The sequence below is a fragment of the Sceloporus occidentalis genome, unplaced genomic scaffold, assembly GCF_023333645.1.
Source record: "Sceloporus occidentalis isolate IW3139 unplaced genomic scaffold, rSceOcc1.0.p SCAF_79, whole genome shotgun sequence".
NCBI classification, from domain to species: Eukaryota; Metazoa; Chordata; class Lepidosauria; order Squamata; family Phrynosomatidae; genus Sceloporus; species Sceloporus occidentalis.
The window spans coordinates 1233262-1249180 of NW_028317059.1; the positions used below are offsets into that span (position 1 = coordinate 1233262).

Sequence of the window (15919 nt, forward strand, 5' to 3'; positions counted from 1 at the left end):
TCATTCTGTCAGATACTTTAGGATCCATAGAGCAATATTCATGAAACCATCAGATTCTGCATCCACCTTTGATAAGGAATGGTTGTTTCCAGGATACCACAGTAACCTACGGGAGGGTGAGAATGTCAACAATGGCAGATAAATTGGTTTCTAACACTATTATTCTATAAAACTCAGTGGTTCCTCAATCTCAATTTCCGTACCTCCTCAGCCAGCAGATCTTCCAGACTGCTTCTCCAACATCTACTTTTATGTGCATTCATGGAAAATTTGACTGTGTTGCTTGAACTCAGGGATAGGTTGAGAAGCAAGGGGTATCTACACTAGGGTATTTTTGTTTTCAAGACCAGTTCCTTCATTTCAACACAGTATTTCCAACAATGCATATTTTAAGGATTACATTTTATGAGCACAGATGGATCAATTGGCATCAGTGCCCAGGTAGAGTAGACCAGAAGTTTCCCTTCATCCCTGAGTTCTCAAAAGCAATGCATCGTCTAGGGATTTAAAATCTTGATGCAGACTCACCATGTGCACATTAAAGGATTTATTCTTCCACAATAAGATGCTAGCAGTTGCCTACCACTGTACCACACAGTAATTTGACTAGGTATTGTGATTGACCCCAATATGTGGTTCAGATATATATATAAAAAGAGAAAACACACCGTGCAGGTACATCATGGGCCCTCAGTGCTTTGTAATACTCCAGGCCCTGCTTGTTCGGGACTCGTCGGTCTTCTTCCCCTAGCATTAGCAGGACTGGGGTCTTCACCTGAGAACAGAATCCAGATAATGTCAGGGGAGCATTAGATTTATAAAATAATTAGCATCTGTCTTTTTCTTTTTGTGAACAGTAAGTTTTTTGAGGAAGAAGAAATACCTGAGACACAAATGTAATTGGGGATTTATTTAACATGTCACCCCACTGAGCAGCATCCGGAGCTGCCTGGTAAGAGTAGGGAATGCCAGATTCTACCAGACACCTGGGAAAGAGAGAGAAGACTGTCATCCAAGATGTTTTTTGACAAATAAAATATGACTTGACCACTATTGGCAAACATTGTGCAGTGTGGGAAAAGCCATGTAAGGAGCCGTCTTACCAGTCTGGTATATCAGTTGATCCAAACATGGCTGGCAGGTTTGTAACTGGGTTCCGGGCAACACAGGCTTTATAGTAACCTGGATACTGTCCAATCAAATGCAAAGACAGGAATCCACCATGGGACCCTCCACAAAGTACAATCTTCTCTGGGTCTAGAGGATCTTCCCGCAGAGCCTGCTCCACGGCTAACTGTGAAAAAGTTGGAGTGTATAAAGGCATTTATATGCAGGAGCATTCTGACAGATCGAGCAGGCGTTACTGTTACATGTCTCAGTAATAATATAGAGAGATTAGTCCAGCTTCAGTTCTCTGAGACACATTACACATATCGTTCCTACCTTTCAACACAAACCTAACTGTATGAAACAATGCAGAGTACATTAAATAATAGATACACATACATGCAGCTACCGCTAAATAAAAAATTGAAATGCAAAGAAAGGCTTGTTGTGACCTAATGCATAGGATACATAATAAAACAAAAAGACAGAAAAATGCAACAGGTTTATATAACCAGTCATATATTTATGGTAATTTACCTGGACATCTTTCACATCTTGCTCTCCAACATTCTTTGGCAGAGAGAGGATGCTATCCTGTCCAAATCCAATGGATCCCCTATAGTTAACTATAGAACAAATAAAGAGATTCAGCGAGAAATGCTCGTTTTTCTATCACTGGAACGCCTGAAGAACACTGAAACTCACTCACCTAGCAGCACAGCTAATCCCATTTTACACATCACAGCTGGGTAAAGCATCCACTCGCTCACAAAAGCAGAATGCGGACCCCCTATAGAAAAGAAACGGAATGATTCAGACAGATGAAATGGGGTGATGCATACCTAATGAATTAACAAAATGTACAGTGTTTAACATTACAATAGCCTAAAATGTACTATTCGGGAAAGATTTCAGAAACATTTTAAATAAGGATATTAAAAAAAAATACAGGGTTTTTTCAGAAAATTAACGGACATTCAAACTTTGAATCTGCAATTTTGTATTAGATTTGAATGATACAAGACCCCAGTGGACTCAGCGACGCTGGTGCAAAAGCTACGTAGTAGCAAAGACATAGATCAAAATTAAGACAGCAAGATTAAAAGAATAGTTAAATATAGGCAAGATAAAACATTCATTTCTGAAACAGTGATCTGCTCTACTCAACTTCAAAATAGTGCCACACACAAACTAATGTTTTGCCCACAACTAACAAACAAACATAAAAAAAAACAAAAAAAACAAACCATGTGGATATACAACTAGAGGAATTCTGTGCTCAGCAGGGATGTTCCGGGGCATAAGCAAGATAGATTCAAAACCCAGGTCAGCTGAAAGGAAGAAATACAAATATTTAATCATATTAATTATCAATTAATAATATTTAGATACCTGGATATTTGTAAAGTTTTCATATAATTCACCCCTCGTCTTTCGAATAATTTAAATAGTTCTCTTAATCATAGAGTCACGTGTTCAGGTGGCACCTTCTCAATATGATGCTGGGCTGTCCAACAGGAGAGTCACAGCCTCTCTGGAAAAAAGTTTGTGTTTCATGGATTATTCTTCCTCGTTATGATCTAAGTTAACCCTATTGTTAACATGTTAATACAATTTCAAACTAAATATCCCCAAAGTAATTACACTGATCGACAAACAAAAAAAATCTGTAGTTTCAATGAATTCATTTAGTTATGCAAAAAAAACATAATAATCATTCTAAAAAGTGGCATGACAGTTATAAGTTGACGTTTAAGAACGGCCTGAGAGTTGTATTTTAAATATTACTGTTCTGCAGTATACTGTAGATTGCATATTTTTATTATTCAAAAATGTATTATATTAATGGATCAAAGCTTCTTCAAGCCCTGCTGCCAAGTCTACATGAATGAATTGGAGTATTATGCCACAGGAATCCACCCTTTCATTATTTGCCATCCGAGGACTGGTTAAATATAATATAGTAAAGGTCTGTTCTAAAACAGCCTAGTGCAGGGGCGTCCAAGTTTTTTCTGCAGTGGGCCACTTCATCAGAATTGTATACGTGCGCGGGCCGCACTCACTCTTTAATAAAACATGCGGATTAAAATAATTTAAATGACACAAAACCTTTACTTTTCCTCTCACTGATTTCTGGGCCTGGAAAGTTTTGACTACAAATGCAGGATTCTGGATAAGTAAAAATAAAATAGTTCTTTTTATTTTAACGATGCACTAAAATGAAAATTCTGGACCAAAACCGAAAATTCAGGGTTCACTTAGCCGAAACTGAAAGTGACCCCCTCGCACACTTTTAATAAAAGTAAGTTACACACCAAAATTGTACAAAAAATTATATATTATGATTGTTAACAGCAATCTCAGGCATACCCAGATTCCAGCATGTACTGGTTGGCTGGGCATTGTACCGGTATTTTTTGTCCAATTTTAGTGTGTAACCATGCTTTTATTAAAAGTAACACACAATTGGACAAAAAAAAATCAACAATATGACTTGGCATGATAGGAGTGTGATTGCTAACAGCAAACACACTCTTTTTATACCCAGGCAACCAGTAAATGCTGGAACCTAGGCATGATGGGACTGTGATTGCTGTTAGCAATCACACTCCTATCATCCCAAGTCAGCCAGTACATGCTGGTACAGGGTGGCTGTAAGTGCAGACCCCATACTGCTGGCAGCATCAATACACAAGGGGCCAGCTAGCCAGGTTTCAGCATGTACTGGCTGACTTGGCATGATAGGAGTGTGAATGCTAACAGCAAACACAGTCTTTTTATACCCAGCAAACCAGTAAATGCTGGAACCTAGGCATGATGGGACTGTGATTGCTGTAAGCAGATTGCTGTTAGCTGTTAGCAATCACACTCCTATCATCCCAAGTCAGCCAGTACGTGCTGGTACAGGGTGGCTGTAAGTGCAGACCCCATACTGCTGGCAGCATCAATACACAAGGGGGCAGCTAGCCAGGTTTCAGCATATACTGGCTGACTTGGCATGATAGGAGTGGGATTGTTAACAGCAATCACAGTCCCATCATGCCTAGGTTCCAGCACTTACACATCCATGCTATCACACACACACAAATTCATTCATTCACAGATTCATTCCCTCAGACATACTCATTCACACAACCTACCCCACCCCCTTACCTGCTCTACAGCTCTCAATGCCGCTCACAGACTTCAGCAGGGGGCGCGGCCTCCCTCGTTCTCCCCACAGAGGAGGCAGGACTGGAGCAGAGAATAGACCCTCCCACAAGTAAGCAGCAGGGCTCTTGTGATCCTGGCTGCCGATCTCACGCGGGCCGCACCTCGAAGTCCCGCGGGCCGCATGTTGGACGCCCCTGGCCTAGTGGGTATCTCTGTTTTTGTTTTTAACATTTGAGTTTAAATGATTCTTGGGGTATTTGTTAAATAACTTTATGACATCTCCTGATGTAACTCTCCTTATAACAAATTAAGTGAATGTATAGAGAGACATTTTATTAAAAAGAAACACTGTGGTAAAATAACAAGCTGTAACTTACGGTACTTAGAGTTTTCCTGCTCTTGAGGAGGCTGATGAGTTTTAAAGCTCCACTCGATGTCTAGGATAGGATTCTCCTCTTCCAAGGACACCCATGTCATTTCTTCTTCTTTTCCACTGGGAGGTAGGAAACCTACTTTCTGCAAAGAGATCAAGTATTAGTAACACATAATGATGAATAAGGAGATTTCACATTAAAAATAACTCTGCAAACTCACCAGAGTAGGAGGGCAGCTTGGAGATGAAAAGGTGACAACAAGAAGGTCTCTGTCAATGGCCATTAGCTTCCAGCTACCCAATGGAGTACCTGTGGGAAAAGTTACTATTCAAGAGAATGCAAATCATATGGAAGAAATGATGACTGGGAGAAGAGTAGATTGGTTGATCAGGTATGTAAATGTGCAACCACTTTAAAATGGGAATGGACTTTTTAAACTTGCAAAAGAGGGCTGCCCTCTTTACTATTGTGTCTCAAAGGATCTGCTCTTCAATAATCACTTGCAAGGGTTTATTCACGATATAGTTCTAGATACCTTACCTTTGGACAGCAGCTGTGTCACCTTTGTGGACATTATGTCAACAACAAACAGACACTAAATAAAACAGAGAAATGATTGTTATATTGACTCGTAAGCTCCAGACTTTACACTTCACAGACTGACTTCTGGGTCTAACCTGCTTACTGCGCAGCACCGTATCCAATACAACTCTCTGACTGTCTGCAGACCAGCAGAAGGATGCCAGTAATGAAGTGTAGATACCAGCAAACTGCCCTGAAAATAGACAAAAGATTAAGGGCTTCCAGCATCAGGCAGTATAAGGAACACCAGCTCACAGAAGGTACAAATGTCAAAGAAAAGCATCACATGAGGCTGATGGGAGCATCACCTTGCTGTTCTAGAAGACAAACTAATCAGTTTGCGGATGGTGTAATTAGTGTTGCAAATGATTATTTTCTGAGACAATGTGTTTTGTTACCCATAATAATCATGACTCTATACACCACTTTTACATAAGCCACCTAATGCGATATGATATAGGAAAGTGTTGTCCAACCTAGTCTTTAAAGGATGAAACCGTGCTGTAGTTTTTGGGATTTCTCCACTTAACATGCAATCAAACAATTAACATTCTATGTATCATCTTGAAAGCCCAATGGAATTGCAGCCTTTGAAGACCAATTTGAATGTCATTTCTCACAAAATACCTGCTCCAGGTTGTCTTAATTTACAGATATATAGATTATACTAAAGAAGCCGAATGTATGAAATACAGCACCATTTGGTCTTGGTATCACTTAAATTGAAAAACAGTAGAACATCTTTACTTACCATCAGTACTTCGAGGCACAATATCCACTACAGTGGACGTCACTTTGGTGTACCAGTCATACTACAAATAATAAACATAAATAATTTGTGCTTTATAAATAAAACTTTAAAAATACCTATGAATAAACCAATTTTCTTATTAATTCTCAGATGTTTCTAATGTTCAAGTTAACTCTTCTCTTTCCTTGTAACTACAATAAATGACTAGATGTGAGGGACAGGACACTGACCATTATGAGTTGGCAGCACTGCTGGTGAGGTCCAAACTCTTCACACTTTAGATATACAATGCGGCACTTGTCTGGGCTCAGTCTGGGGGAGAAAACAGAAGCTGTGTCCGTGGACAGCGTCTCTGTAGAGGGTACACAATTAAAGATTATATGTTAAAACCAGATACTGCAATATGAAAGTAAACTGTTATAAGACAGACAGATCCTACTCACCACATTGCCCCCCTGTCAGGTCCACGAAAAACAAGGCAGATCTGGAAAGAGAGAGAGCGGAGTTAGTATGAAAACCAGTAAGGGACTTGACAGGTACATTCAAGGCTCTATATTATATCTACTGTATTCTCACCTCCTATTAGGACAATACTTTAGGCCAAGTCGGAAGGGACTGTGCCACCACCCAACAAATACCACACCGGTGTCATCAGGGGACCAGAATGCCTATGAAGAAGATATTGATTGAGATGACAAAAGGACATAAAGAAGAAAAGGTCTTAGAACAACAAATTACTCACAAAGTGTTTATTCACTAGAGAGGGAGATTAACACAAAGTTTTGTTGCCAGTTTCACTTTAGATTATGAAGAGCCCAGAGAGCTTCTGCTTTAACAATAAATTGAAGGGCCCAGTATAAGGGTTTGGTGGGCCAGGTCACTTACTTACTTCTGGTGCACTCTCTAGCCAACCCTCTCTTTAGTGAATAACTCCCAAAAGAGACACAGAATGTATCGCTCACCTGTCCTGGTGATATATTTTCTGGTATTCCTTCCAGTACAGAAATGTTCCCACTCTCTATATCCAGGACACACAAAGCTGGAACGCTTTTATTCACAAGTCCTTCCCCCCAGTCCTCGTGAAGCACAAACTGTTCACCCTGCATAGCATGATAAACACACTGGATTGTATACCTTGCCAATTCAACAAAGAGAAAAGATGACAAAAAACCCAAATAAATGCGTGAACAATTAATTTTAAATATTTCTCAATTACCCTAATTAGAGGTTTTAATGAAAAGTGTCAGATCCTTTCTTCAGTGTTGATCAAGAATGGGCCCAGCATGGTGTGGAAGAATGTTTGGCCTACATATGATAGATTTAGCCAGCTATAAGGGTTCTTTATTTTTCTCTCACCTTAATGGGTTTACTAACTGCATTGTCTTCTTCCTCAGATGCTCCTGCACCCAGCTCTTTAGTGTATGTCTGAAAGAAGGACTCTGCTTTGGGCCGCTTCTTCTCAGCAATGTACAAGAGGTGAGACTCTGAGTGTGACCAGGACAGACATCCAAACTGCTCTGGAGAGGTAAAGGGGACACAGATGCATTTATCAGACACAGGACATGATCATGGACTGCTCCAAGGCAGAAGGACAGAGAGCTACAGTTATCTCAGGGAACAAAAAAAATGCTTTCCCCAAAAATGATCCACAAGTGACACAGAGAGCATATACAGATAAGAGAGAATTGCGACACAGATGTTTATTTATTAAAGTGAGTGGAAAACTTTGCTGGAGAGTTTCATCTACATGACTTCACTATATATCATGAAGGCCCGTGCCCAATGAAATTCTGCTGCAGGAAGAGCTTGGCTGGCATTGGATAATGCATAGTAACATTTGTGAGATATCACCAAAAGGCATTTTGCCTATTAAATGATGCATTACACAGGGCTAGTCCCAACTCTGCTTGTTGGCCTTTTTTTTTTTTTTTTTTATGAACAGTGAGAAATTGAAACCACAATTCGTCCTTTGGTGAAAAGACCCGAGACTCACAAACTAATGTAAGGGGAGACTGATCTTATGGTGGATTGGGGATTAATATACAAGACATGGTTAAGAATTTGAAAGAAGAGTTAGCCCCTTCCTAATTCCATTGACAGAAAATGTGAGAATTACACATCATTGCAATGATCATTCAATTAGACTCTCGTGAATCAAGCACATGTTCACTGTCCCTCACCATCCTCATACACTTTCCCATGTTTATCTAGGGCTGTCAGGTTGATGCTTTTCACTTTGCGATTCTTCTCCCAAACCTGAATAAAGAGAGAGAGAAAAAAAAACAACAAATTCAGCTGAGAAACATAAATGATGAAACAATCACTAAGATACATGAATACTAGCAGTATTAAGTAATTCTCCACAAAAAAAAAAATACACTAACACAAATTGTACAAATTAGATGATATTCCTAACCAAAGGCCAGGAACCTATTTTATAAGAAGTTACCACACATATGTATTGCTTAAGATTCTTATAGATTCTATAGATTCTTATAGATGCTTATAGATTCTAAACTGCAAATCTGACTTAGTTTACATCAGATCTTGAGTTAGATTGTAACTGAAGGCACTATAAGCTTTTATCTTTTTAAGCTTTATGAATTACATTGCATCACTTGGGGGGGGTGCGAGTGTTTGTAGAACTAGTCCTCCCCTCATAACAGACCTGATGGATCCAATTATCTTACCTCTAAAAACTGGGAGTTCTCACCCTTCTCATTCTTGGTCTCTCGCAGGACAGCTTTCAATGCTCCAGAAGGAGACTCTCTGCTTAGGAGCCTGTAGAAAAGGTCCCATATATTAGTGGAATCAAAAAGGTACTATAAACTTGGATAACCTCAGCAGGAAAATTCTAGTCTAGGCTTATTAGCAACCTGTGTGAAAACTACTTCCATAAAGTTTTTCCTTCATTGTTATTACATGCATTGCCAAAATATAGGGTACAAACTTTACTATATTACATTTCTACCGACTTTAAGGTATTGATGTGATCATGCCTCATCCCTGTCTGCACAATACCCATATTACTAATAATACACATATTATTCCCTCTTCTTCTGTGTTTTCAGATATCCCCCTTACTTACTCGCCCTTAATCTCGCAGCCATTCCCACAAGCTCCAGAATACACAACAGTGTTGTTATCGTGGAAGACAATGTATTGCCGGCAAAACCTAATTTGCTCATTTCGATCCAAGTCTCTTTGCGACCACTCTGAAAAAGGACAAAGCATCAAGAAGGTTGGTGATGAAGAACGAAAGTTATTAACATTTCATTGGAGATCATATACAATATGTTAATTTGCACATAAGAGAACATCATAGTAAGGAACCAACTAATCTTACTTCAGTGCAAGCACCATCAACCAAACTATTACACACTTCAAGGCCAACTATTCAAACAGGGTTATACGGCAAAGCTGCTCAACTAAGCTTGAAGCGTACATAAGCCAGGGCCGGCCCAAGACAAAATGCCGCCTGGGGCGAAGTTTAAAATGCTGCCCCCCCACCCATTATCTACCCTTCCTCTCCCTGCCGCCCCCCCATTATCTACCCTTCCTCTTGCCCCCCGTACTTACCTTTCAGCAGTCCCGCGGTGAGTCTCCCTGCTCGGTCTCGGTGCCGGCTTGTAATGCTGAGCGCCGGAAATTACGTCATCTTCCGGCGCTCAACATTACAAGCCGGCACAGAGACCGAGCTAGAGGGCTCGCAGAGGAGAGAGGGGCACTGAGCGGGTACTGACAACTTGGTAAGATAAAACCACTCGGCACCCTCTCTCTCTTCTCGGCTTTAAAAAAAAAAAAAAAAAAAAAAGGGCTTGGGGCGGCAAAAGTGCTGCCTGGAGGGGTTGCCCCACTCGGCTCCATTGTCGGGCCGGCCCTGACGTCAGCCGTCAGTCTACATTAGCAGTGCAAGACCACTTAGCTACCAATCCATTCTATATTATTTAGGGAGAAAGGGACATTCTATGGAACCCCGAGAAGTGCAAAATAAATAATTAAAATAAGCTAAAAGTACATTTTATGGAACTGTAGCTGCTCTTCTCCTGGGGTTTGTTGAGTTCTGACATAAAGATGCCATTACTGTTTCAAAATCACAGGTAGGTAAAGAATAGTTACTTATTACTGTTACGTCGTAAATCTTTTATTAACAGTACCTTGTAGCAAATCTGCTGACCTTATGTTATACTAGGTAGCTACAGCTTTCGTTTCACATACATAATGTTACTCAAAAGTTAGTTCATGCATAAAATGAAACACCCTGCACTTCTGCTGTTTCATATACAGTAAATGATTTATGCAGCGCCATCATATACAGCAGTGCCATTCATTGAGTAAATAGGACATAACAAGTAGTGCATAATGTAACAAAAAGGAAGTGAGGAAACAAAAGGAGAAACAAAAGGAGAGAAGTGAGGAATTTCAGAGGATGGTACAGCATGAGGAAAAACTGGTCTAGAGTGATGAGTTATTCCTTACCAGTGTAGATATTGCTGTATCGGCCCCCATACTGTGTGGTGACATCCGGTCCAATCGTAACACTCGAAAGTGATGGGAACTGGCTGAGGTCCCGATACAATGAGGCAATTTCTTTGGGGTCCCTAATGAACTGTATAGAATAACAGATTAAAAAATAAAAACACGAAGTGCAAGAACCAAATTATAATCGGAGCGCTACAGAGTAGTATTCAGAAATCGAACAGGAGATATGTGCAGGTTAATATTGAAGACCAAGGTGAAATCTTAAAGGGACCACTTAATAAGACAAGTCTCTTGATTATTTTACCGCCGGAGAATTCAAACCTATCCATCAATAGGTGGTTAAATGTTTAAATAATCACTAAACCAACTTTAACGTGGTGAGTGCTTTATAGACGTGACGTCCATTACCGCTATTTCTATTTCATGCAAATCCATATATGTTGTACCTGACAAAGAGGACCACAGGGTGTTGTCACCATGTATCGATGCTGCTGAACCAAGATCTGCTGTTTCAGTGCCAATTTCTTTATCCAAACGATGGCCCCTCTCCCAAACCCCTATAGGAGTATACATTGATGCTCACACTACCACTATGGTACAGGGGCCATGGAGTCCCTAATCACAGCAGATATGTGAACACATGACCTTTAGGTAATAATATATTGTGAATAATGCGATATAGAAAAGGGACCGTTGGTTCCCACCACCCACCACCAAGAGATAAAGAACATTTTGTTGGCACAATGGGGGATAAAAATGGGACATATGATTAGATAGAATTAACAATAGAGAAGGATTATGTGAGTATGTGATCAATTATTAAATAAATCATTCTTTAATCAAGTAAAATTTTCCTCATTCATAATTCTGTCCATGGAACACAAAGGGAGGCGCCGATAGGCTGATGCAATACAAACTAGAAAAACATCTTAAACATATCTGTGTTATTTATATGTAATTAAATCTTCAAATGAAGTAATAAGCTGTTGTTTATTTGCATAACATATGAAAGAGCGCAATTAGAGGTACACACATTCAAAAAGGGGGGTTGTTAAGAGTGTTGTGTTAATATTCATGAAGGGCCTACACAGGCAGATTCCTCCAGCGTGAAGGGCTGAGCCGGCCCAGAATAATGCATCAGTCAATGCCTGAAAGGTCTGAAAACTCTCACTGATTTCACTATACATTATACAGTTACAGCCAAGATCATCCTGCAGCAGAACCTATTGGGGTTGGTCATTCATAATGTATAATAAAAGTCAAGGAGTTGAAACCACAGCTGTTGCTTTAGCAAATAAACTCTATACAGATTAAAATGAAATATAGGCCAGCTCTGAAAGGCTTTCTTTGTCAAACTTTTCACTCTTAATTTATGAGCCCCTACCCCTCTCATCCAACCGCGAGTATAATAAAACGGACAAGAACAAACAACTTTGCTGAGACTCTAAAAACTTTACAATGAAATGCAGCATGTCCCAGTAAGAAACACCAGAATGAAGTGCTAGCAGCTTCCATACGGACGACACCACTAAAAAAAATAATAAGCGAGTGATTAACTACAGAGGGCTTCTAGGCCGATTAGTTGCGACAGCCATGCTACCACTCCTTTAGACCTCCATTAACATAAAGTAAATCCACTTTTTGACCCACTTAAATTGGATAATTACTGTCACCAGCATTTACACCAAAAAAGTACATGAAAATCTATCCATTCTGTCTATGTCTACCATGCAGATTAATAACAAGGTCTCTTCCTCATATCAGGTGTGTGGACTACACTTAAAAAGTACCTAAAAACAGAGGTGATGGGTTTAGGGAGGAATACCAATGGTTAAAATGGGCATTAGGCCATTGACTTATCTGTCTGCCCTGAACAGCAGGGACACGGTGCTAGTTGGGCTGGGTGATGTGGGGGGTTCTTAGTGCATGGGACCCCCTCCTGCAACAAGGGTATTTGCTGACACCAATAAGTATTGGTGGTCAAAGGTCGCAGTGAGTAAGAATAGAAGCTCTCTGCTTCTAAAGAACACAAGGCTCAGAGTTACTGTAAAAGCCAGAAGCAGAGGTACTATATGCAGATTTGTGTATGTGTATATATATATATATATATATATATATATATATGTCAGCGTGTACAGATTTGTATGACTGCATGTGGCCATGTCTTTAAATGCCTGCGTATATCAGTTTAGCAGCACAAGGAAAGAAGCAGATTCCTTTGAGATCTGTCAATGAGAATAAGATGGTTTCCAAGTAAACATGGGGGACAACCCATCAGAAATGATGGTGTGATCCACGCAACAGACACACGAATGGAGGGCCGCTTGCTCCTTTTATACATATCGTTATGGGCACATTTTAACCCTGTATTTTCATGACCTTCTCTCATAAAAGGGCAGATCGGGTCATCCTAAGCCAGGGGAAGGGACGCCACATTTTCGCAAGTAAACACTGAACTGGTTACAGTTTGCTTTGGGCTTTGGTGTCACCATATTTATCACAAAGTCCGACTATTTCGTAAAACCAACATTGCATTGTGCTGCTGGTTTAGGAGGTACTTCAGTCAGAGAGTATATGAGAAAATGCGACATATTTCCTCAACACAGCCACACCACAGTGACCAGGAAGTATTAAACATTCACTGGCCACAAGCCCTAACTTTAGGTTTCCTAGCCATAGAGCAGACAAAGCAGGTGTGTGCCCACAATGAGGTACCACGACAGGCCAATCCATGGCTATCTTACTGCCCGGGATCCTGAATGACCCTCATAAGTAGCCCGGTTTCCATAGTAACACAGCTCACGCCCTGCTGACAAGGGGTACTCACATTTACCGCCGCCATGATGTAAATAGTCCAGGGAGCAATGCAAATCGTAAACCAGAGCTTAGCGATCCTTCAGAAGGCAGCGGAAGTCCCGAGGACACTGATTGGTTGTCTCACGTCCGTGTATGCGAATGGGGCGTGGCTTAATGTACAAGCAAACAGTGGAACAGGTGTTTGAGCGAACGGTTCCCGTTTAACTCTGGGGAATGTGTGGCGGGCACACGTGGTGGCGTCAGGTTTTACAAGTATTGGGCAATAGATGAGTATATATTTATTATTGAGTATTCGTGGGAGTGGGAGGTTCACAAACTGTGCCAAGGGACTAGCTCGTCTTATAAGACGAACTCGTGTTCTGCACTCCGAAAAGAGGCAATGTCACGCATTAGCAACATGGACTTCACATGTATGATTGTTTGTGCTGGTGGGGATGGCAGCACCCCAACTACTTTATAGTCAGACATCTATATGGTTTATTTGTACTTATATACAGAAGTGGACCGGTCACCGGTTCATAACTGCAAACGTATAATTATAAGAGACCCGACAACCAGGTTTATGTCCTGAGTGTTGGCTATCTCTACTTGGGCTTACGGTAGCCTTTTTTTCCCAGGACATGCACATATTTCACATGTTGCTGATGAGGAGGGGGCAGAGACCTTCGGGGCCAGGTAAAACCAATTGGCTACAATCGGCTCCTTTCTCTCCCTAGTAAGTGGCATATACACTGGGGCACACATACTGTCCTCTCACACACACATGCATACTAACACCTCACTTTAACCTTAGAGTCATGTAACATCACGTTATATGACCCTACTGCATCCCCGCATCCCATGAGTGGACTGGTACAGGTCATCTTGGCCCTTTGTGCATAAGGCCCAGGGGGCAATTGCTCCCTTTCCCCGGACCAGTCTGCCTCTGTTGCTGACCAACACATGTAAAGTTGCTGCTCTGTAGTCTCTGCTACATGTGAATTCCTTACTAATTTATACATACTGCAGTATGGAACGGAAAGGTGGAGTCCCATGGAAAACAGTAATGTAGGCGGCATTGACAAATACAGTTTTATGTAATTTTATTCCAATAAACTTCCTTTATCTGCAGACCTGGAGGATGCCATTGTTGTCAGTCATGTGATATCATAGGAGTCCTTCCATGCTCAGAGGCCACACTGATTCTTTATGGCAATGTTCATAAAGTCTATCCTTCCGTAGACTTTCACTGTGATAAAGACGGAGACATTCTATTGTTCATCACATGGCAGTATGATAAGGAGTCATACAATTGGCTGCTATACAGCTGTGTGAAAACATTGTGTTATGTTAAAGTAGGACACGCATTTTTAATCTGAAACTAGTAATAAAAATGGTTTGCACTCTTCTTTAACGTACTGGTCTCTAGCAAGTGAAATGTATGTGAGTCACGATACGGAGTAGGAACCTCAGGAACTAGCGGATCAGTCTGCCGGCCGAATCGAGCAAGAAATCAGGAATGTCTAAAGCTACACAGCCAGCAAGAGCCAGAAGACAAGGGTGAGGTCAAGCCGGGTCAGAACCAGAAAACCTGGAACATCTAGGCTAAATCAGGAACCACAAAGTCCAAGAGCTGACTTGGTCAGAAACATCAAACTTGACGCAAAGGAACAATACTGGAGAGACACCAAACAGGGGCCATGTCAAGTGAAGGTTTAAATACCTTACTTCCCAGTTTATCCAAGGCCAGGTAGGTGTGGAACAGGGTGAAAGGCCTTGCAGTGACGTCACTGGCCTGCTCCAGGTATGCACATGCGTCGGACATCATTTACGTGGATGACCACTACAACAGAGCCAGCGGTTTGTTGCAGGACGCCACCGCTATTCGCCAGGTATGTCCTATGCATTGGTGTCCAGGAAGTAAGGCCAATGTCAGTCAGTGTTCTCAGATGTTCTGTCAGCTATGAAAACGAAATGCCTGAATGCCCAAGGTCATTTGCCTACATGCTTAATGTGCCCAGTAGTAAGCAGTGTCTAAATGCCCACAGAAGAGAACCAGGGCACCCTAACACATTTGGCTTTATTTCCTCTGTTAGTGGACTTTATTTGCATTGTTCTATATGATATTTTACTAAAAATTATCAGTAAGAGGTTCCTCACATCCAGTAGTACCCTTTAATGATTTGATTCCCATTTCCTATTGCCCTTTTAGATAATTTTTATTGATGGAGGAACGTAACTATCCAATGGAATTCCCTTTTGCATACAACTAGAACAGCAAAATGAGCCAAATCACATTGATAACATGTTGGGTTTATTGCTTTTAAATCAACAGAGAGTAGTACCTTAGAGACAATGGCCACTTAATAGAGGGAAAGGCGAAGAAGCTCTGTAATGATAAGCAGTGCAGTAAACAAAAGTAAAGTCTTGACCATGAACACTGTCAGCAGTGCGCCCCAATATAGGGCAGGACGTTCCACATTGTCATGATGTGAATGATGGTCCGGATTAGAAACACTAAACATAAAAAGCATCATTTTTCTTCTTCTTAGGAACCCTTTTTCACCTATTATGTATGTAAGTAAAATTTTAGGCAATGCACTGCTTGATGATTTCCATATACCCATTGTACAGTGCTACAAAATATGGTGGTGTTATAGATAAATGAATAAAA

The 15919-nt window shown here is 40.8% G+C and overlaps 1 protein-coding gene across 1 annotated transcript; it reads right to left on the reverse strand.

Moving 5' to 3' along the window:
- LOC149285367 (acylamino-acid-releasing enzyme-like) lies at positions 1 to 15073 on the reverse strand. The gene is made up of 22 exons (XM_089495327.1): positions 14969 to 15073; positions 10447 to 10576; positions 9056 to 9182; positions 8658 to 8748; positions 8148 to 8223; positions 7324 to 7484; positions 6930 to 7067; positions 6544 to 6635; positions 6411 to 6451; positions 6198 to 6319; positions 5968 to 6028; positions 5312 to 5409; positions 5175 to 5229; positions 4851 to 4943; positions 4638 to 4772; positions 2355 to 2438; positions 1817 to 1897; positions 1645 to 1733; positions 1104 to 1294; positions 884 to 986; positions 669 to 775; positions 1 to 106 (listed from the first exon to the last, which is right to left on the reverse strand). Exons 1-22 carry the CDS (start codon positions 15071 to 15073, stop codon positions 1 to 3), a joined length of 2286 nt encoding a protein of 761 aa, XP_089351453.1.
- Positions 15074 to 15919: the final 846 nt, after the last annotated feature.